The 20,557-nt window shown below is 43.2% G+C and overlaps 1 protein-coding gene across 2 annotated transcripts; it reads left to right on the top strand.

Moving 5' to 3' along the window:
- Positions 1-5,367: 5,367 nt before the first annotated feature.
- LOC124151599 (pneumococcal serine-rich repeat protein-like) lies at positions 5,368-19,055 on the top strand. 2 transcript variants are annotated; one of them, XM_048380874.1, is made up of 10 exons: positions 5,368-5,470; positions 8,112-8,141; positions 9,155-9,180; positions 10,200-10,443; positions 11,837-12,823; positions 13,293-13,371; positions 13,946-14,074; positions 14,793-14,916; positions 16,762-16,930; positions 18,473-19,055. In XM_048380874.1, exons 1-10 carry the CDS (start codon positions 5,437-5,439, stop codon positions 18,568-18,570), a joined length of 1,920 nt encoding a protein of 639 aa, XP_048236831.1. In that variant the 5' UTR covers positions 5,368-5,436; the 3' UTR covers positions 18,571-19,055. The 2 variants fall into 2 exon arrangements, with proteins under 2 accessions (XP_048236831.1, XP_046380088.2); XM_046524132.2 differs by having other exon boundaries at positions 10,200-10,809.
- The last annotated feature ends 1,502 nt before the right edge of the window (positions 19,056-20,557 follow it).

Genomic DNA, 20,557 nt, shown 5'->3' with positions numbered 1-20,557 from the left:
GTGGCTTATGGGAAAGATGTTATTGCTACCTGTGTTCTATATTAATTATCCTTTGAAGGTAGACAGTTTAAGAGTATTTATAAAAGATTCAATGTCAATCATTCTAATACCACCGTCACTTTATACTCGAATCATATTTTTTTCTTTTGATCTTTTCCTTTTTGTCATTCCAAATAAATTTATAAATAAAATTGTTTTGATTTCATGAATAAATGTTTTTAGTGGGTAAGGTAGTGTAGAGAAAATATGTACTAGAGTAGAAATTTATAACTGTGATTTTCCCTATTCGTGTTTAATTTCTTCTACGCCAGTTGGCAAGTATTGTGTCTACAGCTGCATCCCAAAAGTTTGTTCACCTCAGTAAGACATTGTAAACAACCAACTTTGGAGTAAAATACAGAGAAAACAACAAACATTTTTATCATTTGATCATTTTATTCTGAAAGAACGTTCAATAATGAGTGTGTCCACCTTTAGCAGTGACGACTGCATTCACTCTTTGGCATTTTAGACCAAAGAGCATAAGTCGTCTTGAGATTGTCATCCTACTGATTGTTCTACACAGTGATTGCTTTAATTTTCCATGAAGAATGTTGAGCGTTGCATACCTATCTCTTAGACATTCTTTGCGGATTATTCTGTCTTCTCGTACAGAAGTACATTTCGGTCTGCCAGATCTTACACGGTCGTTAACACTGCCTGTTGTCTTGTACTTTTGATAGAGTTTTATCATTCCTCTAATTGACACCCTACATTCGTATTCTCTTCTCATTCTTCTTTTCACAGTCTTCCTTGGAAACCCCAAATCTCTCATGGTTACAATTTGCCTGCTCTCATCTAAAGTCAGGTTACGTCTCTTTCTCGCTGCCATCCTTCGTTACAAGTTAAATCAAATAAATTATAACATATTAAACTAGAATTTGAAATGATTTGCAGAGTCTTATCTCTAGAACAGTGACATTGGCAGATATTATTATGCAAAAAGCACATTGTATCGAAAAATCAATTAAACTGCATTTAAAGTTAACATTTATCTCGAAATAATTATGACAGACACTTTTGCAGAGGCCAAAGGTTAGCTACTAAGCTTACTGCATAGAAAAGATGATAACTTACGCTTTGATGCTGCAAACAATCTTCTCCGTCCTACTGACGACTGTTAGGTGACATATTAGAAAATGGATACAAAACTAAATATACATGTAAAGTTGGCAAATTTCGGTTACGTTTGGCACATTTGCATATAAGGTTAGTATGCATATCTAAAAAAACAATAGATTGGAAAATAAAATAATCTAAGGTATTAAAACACAGTACCTAACTTTAAGAAAGTGAAGTGAACAAACTTTTGGGATGCAGCTGTATAGTATCCAATCGCTTCTTTGTATTGAACATCCATAGGTCTTTTAAACAGGGTTTAGTGAAATATCTAAAATTTCAAAATCTCCTTTATGTCAGTGTTGTTTTAAATCATTACCTAAAGATATATTATTTCCCGACATTGCACCTAGCCAGATTTGATTGCTTTTGTCTTATCTACATTCATTTTAAATTATATAGAAATTATTTAATGTTTCTATGGCAGCTATTTTCAGATCCCCTCAGAAAGACTTGTGTATCGTCAGAATACTGTCCTAATTTGAGTTCTGCGTTATTTAGTGTAATGCCCTTTATGTAAGAATTAACCCTGATCATTGTATCTAATATTTCGACTACAAATAGGAACAGACAGGGAGAAACCGGGTCTCCCTGTCTACATCCTCTTTCTGACATACAAAATGATGAAATATGCCCATTTTGTAAAACAGATGCTGACGTAGTTAAAATCTTTATCCATTTAATGATTTTTGGTCCAAATCAATTTTTTTTGTAATACTTGTACAATAAATTGTGTTGAGACTGTGTCAAAAGCTTTTTCAAAATCAGGGAATAACAGTAGGCCTGGCCTGCTTAACCTTCTAGTTTCAAAGATAATATCATAAAGTATGCTTATGTTTTCAGTCATACAGCTTCAAGGAATAAAGCCTGTTTGTTTGTCATGTCTATTTGCATAACTTATGATTTTATAAAGGGAATTTAGCAATGTAATCTGGCGCCTGTTGTTTTACTAGATTTCTGTCTTTATTTGGTTTGGGAAGACAAGTGATAATTTCTCTATTCATTGTTTTAGATAATCTGTTATTTTTATAGGTTTCCTTCATAAATCTATGAATCCAAGGGCCTAATTTCTTCCAAAAGGACCAGATATCCATCGATACTAGTGCTCGTTTTATGTTTCATGGACAGAACTGCTGTTTCAATTTCTTCAATGCTAATTTCCTTATCAAGATTTTCAACTTCATCTTTACTTAGTTTAAGTTTTTTTATATTATTCATTTTAATATCTCTGGCTTGCTCGGTTGTGTTTATTTTCTTGAGAGGCGTCATTCGTGAGAGGCGCCAATAAAATCTGCTAATGCAGCTCAGTGTCCGTCGGGATAGGTTCAAAGTTCTCTTACAGCAGGTGTGAATGTGCTTGATATTTCCCGGACTGCATGTGTGTCTTGTGTTCAACACTTACCTGACTGCATGTGTGAATGTGCTTGATATTTCCCGGACTGCATGTGTGTCTTGTGTTTGACACTTACTTGACTGCATGTGTGAATGTGCTTGATATTTCCCGGACTGCATGTGTGTCTTGTGTTTGACACTTACCTGACTGCATGTGTGAATGTGCTTGATATTTCCCGGACTGCATGTGTGTCTTGTGTTCGGCACTTTCCTGACTGCATGTGTGAATGTGCTTGATATTTCCCGGACTGCATGTGTGTCTTGTGTTCAACACTTACCTGACTGCATGTGTGAATGTGCTTGATATTTCCCGGACTGCATGTGTGTCTTGTGTTTGACACTTACCTGACTGCATGTGTGAATGTGCTTGATATTTCCCGGACTGCATGTGTGTCTTGTGTTCGACACTTACCTGACTGCATGTGTGAATGTGCTTGATATTTCCCGGACTGCATGTGTGTCTTGTGTTTGACACTTACCTGACTGCATGTGTGAATGTGCTTGATATTTCCCGGACTGCATGTGTGTCTTGTGTTCGACACTTACCTGACTGCATGTGTGAATGTGCTTGATATTTCCCGGACTGCATGTGTGTCTTGTGTTCGACACTTACCTGACTGCATGTGTGAATGTGCTTGATATTTCCCGGACTGCATGTGTGTCTTGTGTTTGACACTTACCTGACTGCATGTGTGAATGTGCTTGATATTTCCCGGACTGCATGTGTGTCTTGTGTTTGACACTTACCTGACTGCATGTGTGAATGTGCTTGATATTTCCCGGACTGCATGTGTGTCTTGTGTTCGGCACTTTCCTGACTGCATGTGTGAATGTGCTTGATATTTCCCGGACTGCATGTGTGTCTTGGGTTCAACACTTACCTGACTGCATGTGTGAATGTGCTTGATATTTCCCGGACTGCATGTGTGTCTTGTGTTCGACACTTCCCTGACTGCATATGCGTTTGTGCTTGACACTTAACTTGCTGCGTGTGTGACGGCTTGATACCTCGCTGACTGATTGGTTCATCTTACACATTGGAACCGTTGTGTCTGATATGAGTACTAAAATGACAAAATGTGGGCAGCAGATCTTTAGCGTGGCAATGGGAGATTTGGAGACCCCCCCCCAAAAAAAACACACACACATAGACACGCCCACACCCACACCCACACACCCCATTTTTCGGTAACTTAGGTGTCATCTTATGGTTTGTGATTGCAGAAAAGTACTATTATTACTATCAAAATCAATAGGGTTGAGCCCTGATAGTGATTAAATCTATACCATTTCAAAAGACGTTGAGGACCACCCGATTCGTCAGTAACTATTGTTAATCTGGCATGGCATATGGCATATTAACTATAGCAATATGAAACAGTCAGGTGCTTCTTAACCTTTTGTGAGTAGCATATGTATTCAGCTGCCATTAGGGTGATACGTCTGTGCTGGCAGTCTTGCGGCTTGCTCACTTGGTGATGAACTGACGTCTTCAGTATCTGTGCGACCCGTGAAGATCCGAGGTAGAAGAGCTCTTCAGCAATCAAAGCATGCCCTAAATGTCGTAAGAGGCGACTTACGGGAACGGGTGGTGAGGCTCGCTGACTTGGTTGATGCATGTCATCGTATCCGAAATTACGTGGATCGATGCTCATGGTGTCAATCACTAGATTGTCTGGCCTAGACTCGATTATTTACAGACCGCCGTCATATAGCTGGAATATTGCTGAGTGCGGCGTTGACAACAAACAAATCGAAACAGCATCAACGCCTCCAGTAGCTATGCTGCACCGGAGACACGGGTGACTAAATCGCGCATTCACCGTTTCTTCCCTTGGGTGTGGCATAATCCTATACAGTTAGAAAGTGTGCAAGACCTGTATCACTTTATACCGACATTCCTTAATTTAACCGACATACTGTTCAAAGAAGCGCTTTCCTGACCCAATCACTATAAATAACAGCAGGGCAAAAGAAATATACACTTGAAAATTGGATTTGACCAAAACAATTAAAAAAGTTATCAAGACGTTGCTAGGCAGAAAACAGTTGCCGAAAAACATCCAGGTTAGGGTCCAAAACACAGCTATGATACCCGTATAAGATACATCACTATTAAATAACTATGTCCTGTTATTTCATTTTTAGCCACAATGGGTGTATACTTTCTTTTGCCCGGCAGGGTATTCACACGTCAAACAGATCCTATGTTGGCCTGTAGTCTAGCGCAGTAGAACTCTGCTGTTCGTTTATACAATGTCAATCGTTTCTGGGCGTAAGAAAGTGAATGAATTGACTCAGCGCCCACGTGAGAGGCAGCATCTAGAAACTGTATGGGTTCATGGGAGCAGCACCTATCGTGCAAGGTTCATGTGCTTATACAAAGACAGGTGCATGTACGTTCCACGTAGACACAGCACAACCCCGTCATAATCCAAGACAAATCGCTTCCTAGATTAAGCGATCCTGTCATCATGGTCTGCGTGACGCCAGTTAAAATAACATTACATCTACTTTACATCTTAAATAGTACCCTAAGCATGGCACGACAGTTTTATTACGTTTCATTCTATTTGTCTCAAAGGTTATCCAACCGTTATTAAAACCATTCCTTACAACACCTACATTCAGCTCTGTATGAGAAACAATACAATATTAACAAAAATAGTTATATTTCATGGGTTTTATTTACGCTAATGGGGAAAAAGATACCTCGTGTGACATATATATATTTTTATTGTTTAAAGTGTCAGTGTGGCATTGAAATCGTGATGACACTTTATACGCTCACGCAAAGGGTGGAAAGTAACGTAAGTTAAAATCAAAACACATCCTGCTGTCTCCATCTTTTGCATCGCAGTGGCCAAGGGCAGAGATCATCTGACAATGGGGCCGAGAATGATCTGGATCGCTTTCATGGGTAAGTCCGAAAATATTTAACAAGGCCGTGAAATTGCGTTTAGCTCAATGTCAATAGGACGACAAGCACATAAGCGACTGCAGTGATCTGTCGAAGGACAGCAATGGTAGCAGCGAGTGAGTGAGTGAGGTTTTACTTATTCGAGCCTGAGAGACGCAATGACGAAAGTGGAACACCAAACTTGTGCTTCACATATTGTGCCCATGTTGGGAGTCGAACCCGGAATGGCAAATTAAAGCAATAACTACTAGGCTAACAAAAGAACTGACGGGTAAAAGAAAATATACACTTATGTTTCATTGGTCCTGAAAATGAAACAAACAAGGAATGGTTATTCGATGATGAATATATTTTAGTTGTGTTTTGGAATTTAATTGTGCAGTGAGTGAGTGAATTGGGTTTTACGCCGCTTTTAACAGCAGACCAGTTGTATCACGGCGTGTCAGCTTAATGTGGGAGGAAAGCCTGCTCTGTGATGCAGGTCTCAGACGTTTACCACTTCGGTGAAACCCACGAGCACGGGTATGGTGCTGACAAATCAAGAAACATTATCGAGGCGAACCGGGATTCGAACCCACAATCATAGGTTTCTGGCGTGCCCAAGGGAAGCAATTCTGCACAGCGAATCGCGGCGCCTTAGACAACAGGGCCGCACTTGCCCCCTTTATTGTGCAGTGTTTCGGCGACTGTTTCAGGCCAGTAACAATTTAATGACGTTTGTAATTGTTAAATTAATTAATTATTAAATTAAATTACGCATTTATATAGCGCTACTTATCCAGACAACTGCCTGCTCAAGAGCGCTCAGTCGTATGCTCTTTTGAAGAGGATGGTCTTGAGTTTTGATCTAAAGGTGTTGCACCTGCTTTTCGGAAGGTTCTGTCGCCATATGTTGTTCTGCTGGTTGGTGGAACAGCAAGCTGTAGTTGGTTTGCAGATCTCAGTGTTCGGCCAGGTTGGTAAAGGGCAGTGAGTTCCTGGAGGTATACTGGGGATAGCCCATGGATCGATTTGTAGACAAACATGATCAGCTTGAACACGATCCTGAGTCTCACAGGTAGCCAGTTCAGCTCTTTCAGGACGGGTGTAATGTGTTCACGCATTGACTTCCGTGTGATGAGTCTGGCAGCAGTGTTTTGCACACGCTGTAGTCTATCCAGATGCTGCTGCTGGATACCATACAGAAGACTATTACAATAGTCAAGTCTTGATGTTACAAATGCATGGACTAGGCACTTGACTGATGCTGTGTCTACGTATCTTGCTATCTGTCTGATGTTCCTGATGTGAAAGTAAGCTGTCTTTGCACATACTGCTTACATGGTTATCCAGACTGAGTGTTGAGTCAATGATCACGCCTAGATTTCGGGCACAAGAGTTTTGCTCAACCGTACACTCCCCAATTTTCAAACCAGGAAATCGTACTTTGGACTGCATCTGTTAAGAGCTAATGATCAAGAGCTCAGTTTTGTCATCATTAAGTTTGAGAAAGTTGCTTCTCATCCAGCATCTGATGTTAGGTTAAATCTAAGTTTCAAATATATACTTTCTTTTGCCAGGCAGTTTATTCTTATAACTATTGTAGATGCTGAATAGTTATAATTATGTCTGGGTCTGATGAGTCTAGAATATGACTTTGAGAACATGATGTCACAGACATATGACGTCATTCTGAAGCTCGTCCCCTGACATGGTTCAAGAGTGTAACCCACTAAATGTTGCATGTCGGCAGATGTAGATGGTAGTATTCCTGACAAACAAGACTCGGTGAACTAGAGATCTGGAACTACACTTAGAAATACTTTATTGAGATATCAAAAATATTTTTAAACCATTGATTAATGAGAAGGCAATAGGTGTTATAGCTTATATTTTTTGCAGGGTGTCACGTAAATGTTTTAGTCTCTTACTTACCCCAAACAATATTTTGACGTGTTCACATTTATGTCTATTCCATTAAAACATATATTTAATATCTGGACAAACGTGAAGTCAGTGAATATGCATCTGGGACGGTTTTTGTCGTTATTTCGAAAGAACCTTTTAACGGAACATAATGGTTGTTGTTATTTTGTGAATGTGTCTTGTCAAAAGACAATCTCATTAAAATCAGATCTTAGTTTTCGCTATCGCTAAACAAAGATCTGAGGACATCCCATTACGGATCACGTCAGAACGACCTTTCGCGATTTTTGACCGACCAATTTAATGACTGACAAGAAATCGACAATAGCCAATCAGCTTTCTCGAGCTTTACGACACTAGTTTCAAACTGGCGACTACGCTTTGAAACATATTTTGACATATTCTCGATTAAAAAAAATTAAAACTGATAAGAAGAACATTCTGGAATGGCTTATATATGGCCTAGATTGTACGGATATAATCATAAAACCCGTAACTGTCGTTCGGAATACCCCGTGTTAAATATTTCGTGGTTGCATGATTGGAAAACACATTCCGACAGTCACTTTCATGATCTGGTAAGCGACGCTCTGATTGGTTGGATGAAAGGTCGCTCTGACGTGACCCTTAATGGGATGTCCTCAGATCTTTGTTTAGCGGTAGCGAAAACTAAGATCTGATTTGAATGAGATTGGTCAGAAGATGTTTCCATTGATGGTATGTTCTCTGTGTGCAGTTGCCGTGACAGTCGCTCACATTGATGGATGTAAGTATAGCCACACATTGTTTGTCTGGTACCAATGGGTATTTGGTTTAAGGGGGGTTTGGAAATAATTGGAAAAAGTATTTGGCACAGCTTTTTTAAAAAATAAGCAATGTCTTTTGAAACAAAATGTTCGCTCTTCCGTTCAGGGATCTATGATCCACCCCCATCAAAACTACATCGGCAAACACCAAAAGGTTGGTCCCCAGTGCCTTCACGAAAACATTTCAGCATATGACGAGTCTTGACCAGACAATCCAGTGATTGACACCACTAGCATAAATCTACGCATCAGGGATACGATGACATGCACTAACCAAGTCAGCGAGTCTGACTAACCGATCCCGTTGGTCACCTCCTACTAAAAGCATTGGTTACTGAAAACCAATTATAACCCTGGTTTTCACGTCGGTCATGAAAAGTGTCAAGAATGACAAATACGAAAACGGAATGTGCAAAGTATATTCACAAATATAAAATATATAATACAGTTTAGACCAGCTTTCTATTAGTAATATGCATATAGCAATATGCCAGCAATATCACGGCAGGGGAAACCAGAAATGGGCTTCACATATTGTACCCATTTCGTGAATCGAACACGGGTCTTCGGCGTGAGGAGCGAACCCTTTAACCACAAGGCTACCCGACCGCCCCTGAGTAGATCTATCTGAGAAACAATCCATTTTTTAAACAAAAAATTGAATTTGATCCTCCATTTATTAGGACGAGGTTTATTGACCATCTATTACTGAATCAGATAATCTTTTATCCACAATATATAATTCTGTACCTTCTTCAATATCCAGTGTTGATTGACAACGGTATACGCGTCTGTACCGAAAAGTTGCTGTTACAGTATATTAAAGAAGATGTTATCCATACATCTTTCGTCAACGTTGTCATCCGTCAACTTGTAAGAAATGCCTAGCAAACAATGTATTTAGCAAGACATTCGCACATTCCTCCGTCCCCTGTGACAAGTGTTGACATGTTTTCTGAATTTTCAATTTCAGTACACGTCGTAAAACGAAGTCTCGTGGTAAGTCTGATTACAAGTGTCAATTTGCATGTTTCAACAGTGGGCAAATATCCGCCCTGACCGTAATAGTCAGGTGACCGTAATAGTCAGGTGGCTCTATCATACTTGGTAATATTGATGAGGTTTTACAGGGTCATTGATATCAAACTTCGGAACCTTCAGATGTACAAGGTCACGCCAGAAACCTATGATTGTGGGTTCGAATCCCGGTTCGCCCCGGTTATGTTTCTAGGTCTGTCAGCACCATACCCGTGCTCGTGGGTTTCACCGAAGTAGTAAACGTCTGAGACCTGCATCACTTCGGGCTTTCCTCCCACATTAAGCTGACACGCCGTGATATAACTTGAATACTGTTAAAAGCGGCGTTAAACCCAACTCACTCACTCACTCACTCACTAACGTTATCTCAGCTGCATGTGTTTATGATGAGAGGCCTGTATGCGACTAAGGTCATAACTCGAAATGACCATTTGTCCTTTCGTATTAACAGAAATCAGAAGACCTGTTCTATATAGATATGAAGATATGTTCTACCAAACCATTTATATCAAAAAAGAGACAAACCCTTTCCATATCCAATCGGCATCTCTGCATAAAGTAGAGTGGATTGTACAATTCCGACTATATCTTGAGCATATGTTTATAAATCACTATCAAATAGTAATGATACCAGGTGTTGGTGAAAAGGTGACCGTATCCTGTCCCACCATGGCACCCGTCACAAACACATGCAAATGCAAGTCAACTGTTCACCTGAAATAACATTGGAACATATGGTACAAGTCAAAATAGGGAATTGCATCGGACATCATTTTTGTCACTGATGCGTCAAATTTGGAAATGTCCCCCACACGTCTCCCATAAATCTTTTTGAAAGCTTAACTGAGGCCTTGAATGTTGTAACCTTGATCAAACAACTTCTGAGCAAGAAACTCATATTCGATGAGAAATAATTTCTTTGTCATGGATGTAAAATAAAAATCGTTGTAAAATGTTTAAACCCCTTATTTTTTATTAAGGACGGTGGAACTAATGAGGTCAGTTCTGATAAGGCCTCGGCGGCGTCCGCAGCAGCAACAGAAAGTGCAGGGAAAGATGCAGCAACTACAGGGACCAGCGAGTCCTCCTCCTCCTCCTCCTCCAACACACTCGGGGCATCTCTTGTGCCCACTATTTCAAAGATGGCTCTGTCGCCGAGCACAATTGCGTCCATCTTATCATCGACCCCTGGAACCAAGGTCTCGACTGATAAATCGACCACAGGTAACTCCTCTTCTTCTACAGCTGCTGTAGATGCTAGTGCCTCGGCTACAGCTGCAGTTGCCTCACTCCCAGTTAATTCGGCATCGGCACGAAATGCCAGTGCTCCTTCACCAACAAACACCACTGGTGCCAACTCTTCATCAACAACCGGTACAAATGCTGGCCCGTCATCTAGTGCAAACGCCAGTTCGTCCTCCACCAGTGCGACCATCGGTATCATGCAGTCTTCGTCTGTCACCGATCCCAAAGCATCCTCGAATTCTTCTGTAACCACAATTGCAGCTTCGACGACATCAACAGCTTCATCAAATGCCAGTGCAGCATCAGGTTTACTATCCTCAGATAAAAATAGTGCAGCTGCAAATGGTAAAGGCACAGATAATAGTACAGTAAACTACGGTTATAACGAACACGCTTCTAACGAACTGACGGATATAACGAACTTACTTTTTTGTCCCGACTATTTGCTGTAGTTATGCTGTATATATGCATATAACGAACCACGGCTACAACGAACTAAAATTAGTGGTCCCTTTGAGTTCGTTATAACCGTAGTTTACTGCACTACAGTACTAGTAATGTAATCAACTGATTCCTTATTTCCTCTCTGGCTAAGAGACGACTAACGGGATCGGGTGGTCAGTCTTGACGCATGTCATCGTATCCGAATTTCGTAGATCAATGCTCATGATGTCAATCATTGGAAGGGCGGTGGGGTTGCCTAGTGGTTAAAGTGTTCGCTTGTCACGACGACGAAGCCTATTTCTGGTGTTCCCCTCCGTGATATTGCTGGAATATTGCTAAAACGGCGTAAAACTATACTCACTCACTCAATCAATCATTGGGTTATGTTCGGGCGGCCTTATAGCTAGCGGCGTTAAACAAACGAAAAACAAAACAAAACATAGTCTTCCACATGTCCAAAGAGCTGAAGGTCAACGGTTCCATACAATATAGTGGATAGAGCGTCCGCCCAGGGTGGTTCTATCCCCTTGCCGCGTCGTAACAAAAGACGCTAAAAGGTAGTACTTGTTGTCACCCTGTCTGGCGCTCGGCAGGAAGGCGATAAAACAAAGGCTTAAGTCTACCGTGTCTGAGTAGGTTATCCATGTTTATCCTTCGGCATGATATCTCAATGAATCCGGCATTTGTCCGGACTAGTACAAGCAGCCAGACACACGTGCATGCACGTCGCGAGATAAGTGCAATAATTTTGAACGCCACGTTAAACCCCATTTCACCTCTTATTCCACAACTAGTGCCCTTTAATTAGCTACAGGTAACGTTGGTCCTTATACAGTCGGAACTAGTCATAGTTTCACGGCCTCTGTTGGAGGCAGTTGTGTTTCGTTCCCTACAACTGTAGATTCAACATATTCTACTTCATCCACAGCTGCCTCCAGCGCCGATACCTTATTCGCGGCCGTTGTGAATGCATCACCTGCTCCTTGGACAGTTAACGCTTCCTCATCTGAGCCTGTCACTGGATCTTCAACCACAATAGCTTCCGTCGCTTCCACTACACCCATCACAAGTACCTCAACCACAGTCGTTGCTAGTACTGTTTCATCTTCTGCACCAAGTACTAAAATAAGTGTTAGTTCTCCAAGCACAACAGTGGCGCCTACATCTCTTACCTGGAAGAGCTCTGGTTCCCCCGCAATAGCGGCAACTGCAACAACTGGAACAAGTGCAGGCACCTCAGCAACCACAGGAATAGGTGCTAGCACATCACTGACAGGAGCCAGTGCCATCACTTCATCAGCAAGAGGAACAAACGCCATCACATCGTCAGCAACAGGAACAAGCTCCATCACCTCGTCACAAACAGGAACAAACGCCATCACATCGTCAGGAACAGGAATAGGTGCTAGCACACCACTGGCAGGAACCAGTGCCATCACTTCGTCAGCAACCGGAACAAACGCGATCACATCGTCAGCAACAGGAACAAACGCCATCACATCGTCAGCAACACCAACAAGCGCCAGTTCGGCGTCTGCGACAGGGACAAACGCCATCACATCGTCAGCAACTGCAACAAGCGCCAGTTCGGCGTCTGCGACAGGAACAGGCGCCATCAAATCGTCAGCAACTGCAACAAGCGCCAGTTCGGCGTCTGCGACAGGAACAAGCGCCATCAAGTCGTCAGCAACAGCAACAAGCGCCAGCACTACGTCAGCAACAGGAACAGGCGTCATCACATCGTCAACTACAGTAACAAATGCCAGTACGGCGTCAGCAACAGGGACAAGCGCCAGTACGGCGTCAGAAACAGGAATCAATGCCGGTGTCAAACCTACAGCTGGGGCAAGTGCTAGCTCTGCACAAACACCTCCAGTAGATTCATCCCCATCTGCTGGCGCACAAGTGAACAAAGGTGAAAAATCTACCTCCCCTTAAACATTACTTGTATCCTCACATATAGTACCAACTTTCAAATAATGCTCTCCATGAGGGGGAAGCAGATATATGTGTGGACTATTTTCTGACTTACATTTTAATCTCCCACACCATTTGTGACGAATGTAGCATTACACGTCACAAGAGTGAGTGAGTGAGTATGGTTTTACGCCGCTTTTAGCAATATTCCAGCAATATCACGGAGGGGGACACCAGAAATGGGCTTCACACATTGTACCCAACACGTCACAAGACCTTACTTTGTGTCAATTAGATCTATCTTGACCAATTGTTACGTTACAAACAAGTGACGTCAAACCAAATATTATGACGTCAGGATGCTCTTACAAACAACTTATATAGTTTCACAAGACGGTGATTGGTTGGATGGTGACAAGTCGGATGGCTAGATTCAGTAATAATACCTCCTTCTTGTCGTGTTTCAGTGGATACAAAGGGTGTCGAGACGACGTCTGTGACAGAGGCAACGAACAAACAACAGGGCACGACACCAGCTGAAACTCAGTACGTTTAAACATAAATATAGTTGAAAACTGACAATTTATACAAAATATACTTATGTACTTATGTATGCAGAAGGAAGGTCACTACCCTGAAACAAATGTGACTGCCTCCGTGGTCTAGTGGTAGAGCGTCCGCCCGGAGAACGGAAGGTCCGGGGTTCGATCCCGGACCGCGTCATACCTAAAGACGTTAAAAGATGGTACTTGTTGTTACCCTGTCTGGCGCTCGGCGCTCATGTTAAACTGCGGCATTGTATCTCAGTGAGCTAGCACTATAAATAGGCATCAGTCCGGACTAGTACAAGCAGCCACACAAACACACACACGTACATGCACGTCGCTATATAAGTGCAATAATCTTGGACGCGACGTTAAACCCCATTTTACCTCACCTGAAACAAACGTACCTGGGACTTCGTTACCGCTATGCTGAAGACATTTATTTAACCAAATGAAAGGATTTATGAACTAAACAATATTTTTGAAACGGATGACACATGTCTGTGTATTGTTTCATGTTGGATATTGATTATGGGGGCTGATATGACTACTATAAAGTGGTTCGACTTTTGCAGGAAAGCACAGCTATCGTTGGAGCAAATAAAAGAATTAGTGCAAATTTACAGCCTTCGACCAAGCAACTACGGTCGTTTCTTGGAAGCACTTCAGTGGCAGTCAACGAAGATGGTCAGGACTATGGACACGTGAGTGAGTGAGTGAGTGAGTGAGTGAGTGTGTGGGTGGGTGGGTGAGTGAGTGAGTGAGTGAGTGAGTGAGTGAGTGAGTGAGTGAGTGGGTGGGTGGGTGAGTGAGTGAGTGAGTGAGTGAGTGAGTGAGTGAGTGAGTGAGTTGCAGGCACATCGCGGCTTAATTCAGGATTAAAATCGCGTTTGTAACTTATCGTAGACGTTTGCCACATTGATGGAACCCATAAGCTCTGGTTTGGTGTCTATAAACCAAAGATCGTAATTGGGACGAGTGTAGGAATCGACTTTGAAAATGAAGGAATCAAAATATTCACATGATCCAGTTATTTGGTTTCAGATGTAGATCAAAACATATGTCCAGATGTACTTGTCCAAAGAACTTTGTGTTGATATTGTTAGAGAGGATTGGTGACAAGTGAGTGTCAGAAGGCCTCAACGGGACGGTTTTTGTACTAGCATCAACACGTTTCGACTAAATTTCGACTAAATTCAAATTTAACGATTCGGTTTGTTTCTAATAAATTGCTAATGGAATGCATATTTGTAAGTTTGGAGTTACCTCCCTTATGCCTGGCGGGAAGCACAGTTTATCCTTTTGAAAATAACCACAACTTGAAGGTAACTGCAGACAGACGAAGGACTTGCAGTGAGTGCTTATATCATTGGTAATTTTGAATAGGAAACATAAGAAATATTAATCTTTTTCAATGTCCAGACGCCGTCGAGTTATCACCCCCGTGGCAGCCACATACCAGGTGGTCCTCAACGGAGGTGACTGTGTGCCATGGAACAGCTTCCCCTTCGACCGCACCCTCACCTGGCAGGGGGGACGCGCCACGGTAAGAACAGCCCTCTCACCCTCAGGTGGTAGGGAGAGGGCACGGCAAGAAAAACCCTCTCACCCTCACGTGGTATTGGGGACGTGCCACGGTAAGAACAGCCCCCTCAGCCTCACTTGGTAGGAGTGGGGCACGGTAAGAACAGCCGTCTCACACTCACGTGGTAGAGACGGGACGGGGGATGGTCACGGTAAGAACAACCCTCTCACCCTCACGTGGTAGGGGTGGGGTGGGGGATGGTCACGGTAAGAACAACCCTCTCACCCTCACGTAGTTGGGGTGGGGGATGGTCACGGTAAGATCAACCCTCTCACCCTCACGTGGGAGGGGCGGGGGTGGGGGTGGTCACGGTAAGAACGACCCTCTCACCCTCACGTGGTAGGGTTGGGGTGGGGGGATGATCACGGTAAGAAGAACCCTCTCACCCTCACGTGGTAGGGGCGGGGTCGGGGATGGTCACGGTAAGAACAACCCTCTCACCCTCACGTGGTAGGGGTGGGGTGGGGTGGGGTGGGGGATGGTCATGGTAAGATCAGGGTTCTCATCCTTACCTGGTAGGGGGTGGCTACGGTCAGGACAAGCCTTACATTTACGCCTGGCAAGGGAGACACCACGGTAAGAGGGGTGCGTGCGTGCGTGCGTGCATGCATGCTTGCGTGAGTGCGTGCGTGCATGCGTGCTGTAAGAGCATCTCTGCGGTGACTTAACGCGTATCCAAATGTTATATGTGAATAGCAGTTAGATGTCAAGCAAATGTTATATCCATGACAGAACGATACGCGGAATCAGCAGTAGTCGGACGCACTCGTCAAATCAGTCAATCGCGAATCAATCAATACAGCATCTGCATTGACGGAGAAGTCCATATCCTTACTTCTTTCAAGACTGAAACTCCCTGATTATGTCCATCTGCCATCTACAGTTACCATACTGGGCAGAAAGATTGAGGGAAACATCAATTAATAGGTACTTACTGATGCAGTGTTGTCAATAAGCTGTCTTTTTAAACTATTGCATTAACATGGCTCCATATACCACACATATTATAAGATTGCGTCATCAAATGACGTCATTCACGCTTCATGACATCACGTCACCATGAGAACTTTGGGAAGTCCCACGCGTTTGCTTCTTTAGTGAGTGATTGAGTGAGTTTGGTTTAACGCCGCTTTTAACAATATTCCAGTTATATCACGGCGTGTCAGCTTAATGTGAGGAAATCCAGAAGTGATGCAGGTCTCAGACGTTTACCACTTCGGTGAAACCCACGAGCACGGGTATGGTGCTGACAAACCTAGAAACATAATCGGGGCGAACCGGGATTCGAACCCAGTATCATAGGTTTCTGGCGTACCCAGGGGACGCAACTCTGCACAGCGAATCGCGGCGCCTTAGACGACTGGGCCACCCGTGCCCCCGGGAGGTGAATGAATGACAGATGCGCTGAACACAAGGAGTTTCAGACGCGTCTTCTCCGTTGTTGAGGGGCGGTTGGGTAGTCCAGTGCTTAAAGCGTTCGCTCGTTCCGCAGAAGATCCGGGTTCGATTCCCCACATTGGTACAATGTGTGAAGCCCATTGCTTGTGTCCCCCGCCCTGATAATTCGATCCCCGGCCCGACAATCATAGGTTTCTGGCGTACCCAGGGGACGCAACTCTGCACAGCGAATTGCGGCGCCTTAGACGACTCGGCCACCCGTGCCCCCTGCTTCTTTAGACCATCATGTATTATTTGAAACTGAGGCTGATGAAGATGTAGTAGTATTTCCCCATAGGTTGAAACTTCCAACACCGAGCTGTGTACGTCAGGCCACTAAGTCATGTTTCGTTGCTTTCATCAACACAGATCCATTTCTTCAATCCTGATGGTCGATATGCCGAGCGTTGCCTTGGTAACCCTCTGACTGAAACCGACAAGGAGTGTCGTTTCCAGATCGTCATCCCCAACGAAATCATCACCGCGATAGACACGCCTGGATTCGTGGTGTTCAATCGGATTATGCATATTCAACACCGTGAGTATTGTCTAGAATCTTTACAATACAACTTTTGAAACATGAAGGCGCTGTAAGATGCCACAATGCTGAATCACGTCGACGTTTTTAGGTTGGCCCAAGGTGAGCGAGTGAGCTGGATTTAACGCTGCTTTGAACATTTATATTATGGCTTATGAGCTTAACGTGTTAGCTCAAAGTAAGTTTCAGACGCATACCGGTCGGTGGGGTAACATGGTGGTTACAACGTTCGCTCGTGTCGCCGAAGACCCGGGTTCGAATCCCCACATGTTGAAGCCCATTTCTTTTGTCCCCGCAGTGATATTGCCGGAATATTCCTAAATACGGCGTAAAACCTGACTCACCCAGACGCTTACCACTTTGTAAAACCATAGAGTTTACAAACCAAAACTAGCATCATAACGAATATGTGCTTCCTTTCCGTGATCATCGGATTCTGGTACGCCAAACTGACGTAATTCTACACAATACAAGAGCGCCGACGGCGTGAAGGTATCATCCATACAGTTGTAGTTGTGTGAGGGAGTGAGTGAGTTGGGTTTAACGCCGCTTTTAACATTATTCCATTTATATCACGGCGTGACAGCTTAATGTGGGAGGAAAGCCAGAAGTGATGCAGGTCTCAGACGTTTACAACTTCGGTGAAACCCACGAGCACGGGTATGGTGCTGACAAACCTAGAAACATAATCGGGGGGAAACCAGGATTCGAACCCACAATCATAGGTTTCTGGCGTGCCCAAGGGACGCAACTCTGCACAGCGAATCGCGGCGTCTTAGACGACTGGGCCACCCGTGCCCCCTGTTGCAGTAGAAGTAAAGTGCTACACCGAATGGATTAGAACGAGACCCGTGAAGATCCGGGGTAGAATCGGACTTCAGCAATCCATGCTTACCGCAAAAGGCCATTATGCTTGCCGTAAGAGGCGACTAATGGGAACGGTTGGTCAGGCTCGCTGACATGGTTGATGCATGCCATCGTGTTCCAATGACATAACATCGATGCTCATGATGTCAATCACTTGCTTGTCTGGTCCAGATTCGATTATTTACAGACAGCCGTCGTATAGCTGGAAAATTGCTGAGTGCGGCGTTAAACAACAAACAAACAAACAAACAAACACGATTAAAGCGAATTGTAATGTATTATAGCTAAAATGGATAGACTTATCAGTAAACCGCCCGCATGTTATCAAGAATCAGCGGGCTACTGTAACTTGATAATGCCCTCATATGGCTTGACGACGGGCCATTATCACGCCCGTTGTAAGGTGACGTCATAGGGTAGGCATAGGTGACGTCACGTTAAATAGTGACGTCATCTGGTTTGTTCTATGACGTTTCCATACTTGTAAAAGTGGGTCAGTGACATTTGTGTTGATTGCAGTAAAAAGTCCAAAACCGATATTGTTGTTTCTTTTTATTTGATACAAAATTCCATCCATTTTAGCTATTCGTCGGGCAGTTAATGGAAGACCTCGGGTTTCTGCAAATGATAATGCCCTGAAAAATAGCGTTACCCTTAAAATGACCTCTGTTTCAGTGGGAGATGTTCACACGATTGAGAACATGTTATCAAGAGGCCCCGAATTCATGCAGAGAGAGGCGACCATAAACGAGTTCTCGTCCTGCTACAACTAAACCTTTGGTAGTAGAACTACCACCCTGGCCTTGTTGACGCTGCCTGTACAATCAATCAACAGACATAACATTGTCACAGTGAATGTAGACGCATGTTCATTGTTTACAACGTCGCACGACGTACTGTCGAGATAGTCAAGGATGCACCAATTACATATGGCCTCCTTTCCAGGGAGTCAACAATATCACAAATATGTACATAACCCCCTTTCCAGAGGGTCACGTTGTAACAAGTCTATCTATGAATTCTTTTCAGATTCTCACGGTTGTAACAATTGCAACTATGAATACTTTTCAGATTCTCACGGTTGCAACAATTGCAACTATGAATTCTTTTCAGATTCTCACGGTTGTAATAATTCTATCTATGAACACGTTTCAGAGTTTAACGGTTGTAACACTTATATTTATGACATACTTTCCAGTGATGGTCAAACTTGCTTCATGTCCCATGTATCATGTTGTTTATAAAGAGAAAATTTAAACTCTTTGTGTCAATGTGTTGTTTGTGAACAGGGAGGTGAATGAATGACAGATGCGCTGAACACAAGGAGTATCAGACGCGTCTTCTCCGTTGTTGAGGGGCGGTTGGGTAGTCCAGTGCTTAAAGCGTTCGCTCGTTACGCCAAAGATCCGGGTTCGATTCTCCACATTGTTACAATGTGTGAAGCCCATTGCTTGTGTCCCCCGCCCTGATAATTCGATCCCCGGCCGCGTCATACCAAAAGACGTTAAAAGATGGTACTTGTTGTTACCCTGTCTGGCGCTCGGCATTAAGGGGCTAAAACAAGGACTGGTCGGCTCGGAGTCAGTATACTGTGTCTGAGTTGGGTATTCATGTTAAACTGCGGCATGGTATCTCAGTGGGCTAGCACTATAAATCGGAATCAGTCCGGACTAATACAAGCAGCCAAACAAACACACACACGTACATGCACGTCGCTATATAAGTGCAATAATCTTGGACGCGACGTTAAACCCCATTTAACCTCACCTCACCTCACCTCACCCTGTCCATAATATTCACAGAATGTATTCGGTTTGTTTTGTTGTTTAACGCCGCGCTCGGCAATATGCCAGCAATATGACAGCGTTCTGTAAATAATCGAGTCTGGACCAGACAATCCAGTGTTTGGTATCAAGAGCATTGATCTACGCAATCAGTCAGCGAGCCTGACCACCCGATCCCGTTAGTCGCCTCATACGACAAGCACAGTCGCATTTTACGGCAAGCATGGGTTGCTGAAGACCTATTCTACCCCGGAATCTTCAAGGGTTGAATTGGTAAAGACCGTCATACGACAAACAACTTCTCACATCAAGGTTACAGCATTCAATGCCTCTGGAAAAAGTATATGTCCAGTTGACTCATATGGAAGCATGGGTGGCCCAGTAGTTGAAGGTGCTGCAATTCGCTGTGCAGAGTTGCGTCTCTTGGCGATGCATATATATATTTATTATATATTTATTATATATTTATTATATATTTATTATATATATATTTATATATATATTCCTTTTCTAAACGAGTTCCAGAGCTCCAAATTGATGCACTGATATTAAAAACACAAACACTGAAAAAGGAGCTTGGAGTTAGACAAATGTCGAGTATTTTATCTACTTTCCAAGCCAATAGGGGATATTCGCAGATAGCAAATGATTTCATAAATGAAAAGACCCAATGCCATTCATGGTGTCTCACAATGACTTTCCCGTAACGTTGGTTCCAGAGACGCACACGCCTGTCTAGAAAGGCCAGGGTGAATGTGGACCCCTCTGTAACCATTAGACGAGACCATCGACACTACGCTCTAAACACCATGGCCACTGGCGAGAATGTGTTGAATCTTTTAACGGTGGTTCAGCACGTGGTCGCCGAGCATGCACAAAAGCCCCATGCATATCGTCTGGTCAGTAATTAGAACTCAGGTAGCCTCGCGCTAGTGAACAGCGTTTTAATTGGCTGTTTGATCTCGAGTTCTTAAGG

The sequence above is a fragment of the Haliotis rufescens genome, unplaced genomic scaffold (genome assembly GCF_023055435.1).
Source record: "Haliotis rufescens isolate VD_foot unplaced genomic scaffold, xgHalRufe1.0.p SCAF_33, whole genome shotgun sequence".
NCBI lineage: Eukaryota > Metazoa > Mollusca > Gastropoda > Lepetellida > Haliotidae > Haliotis > Haliotis rufescens.
Note: the sequence above shows the minus strand (reverse complement) of the source record. Positions and strands in the feature narration are given on the sequence as shown.

Coding starts and splice junctions, on each gene's coding strand:
- LOC124151599 (XM_046524132.2), top strand. CDS start 5,437: ATGGGGCCGAGAATGATCTGGATCGCTTTCATGG. Junction 12,824..13,292: donor TGGCGCACAAGTGAACAAAG/GTGAAAAATCTA, acceptor GTCGTGTTTCAG/TGGATACAAAGGGTGTCGAG. Junction 13,372..13,945: donor ACGACACCAGCTGAAACTCA/GTACGTTTAAAC, acceptor CGACTTTTGCAG/GAAAGCACAGCTATCGTTGG.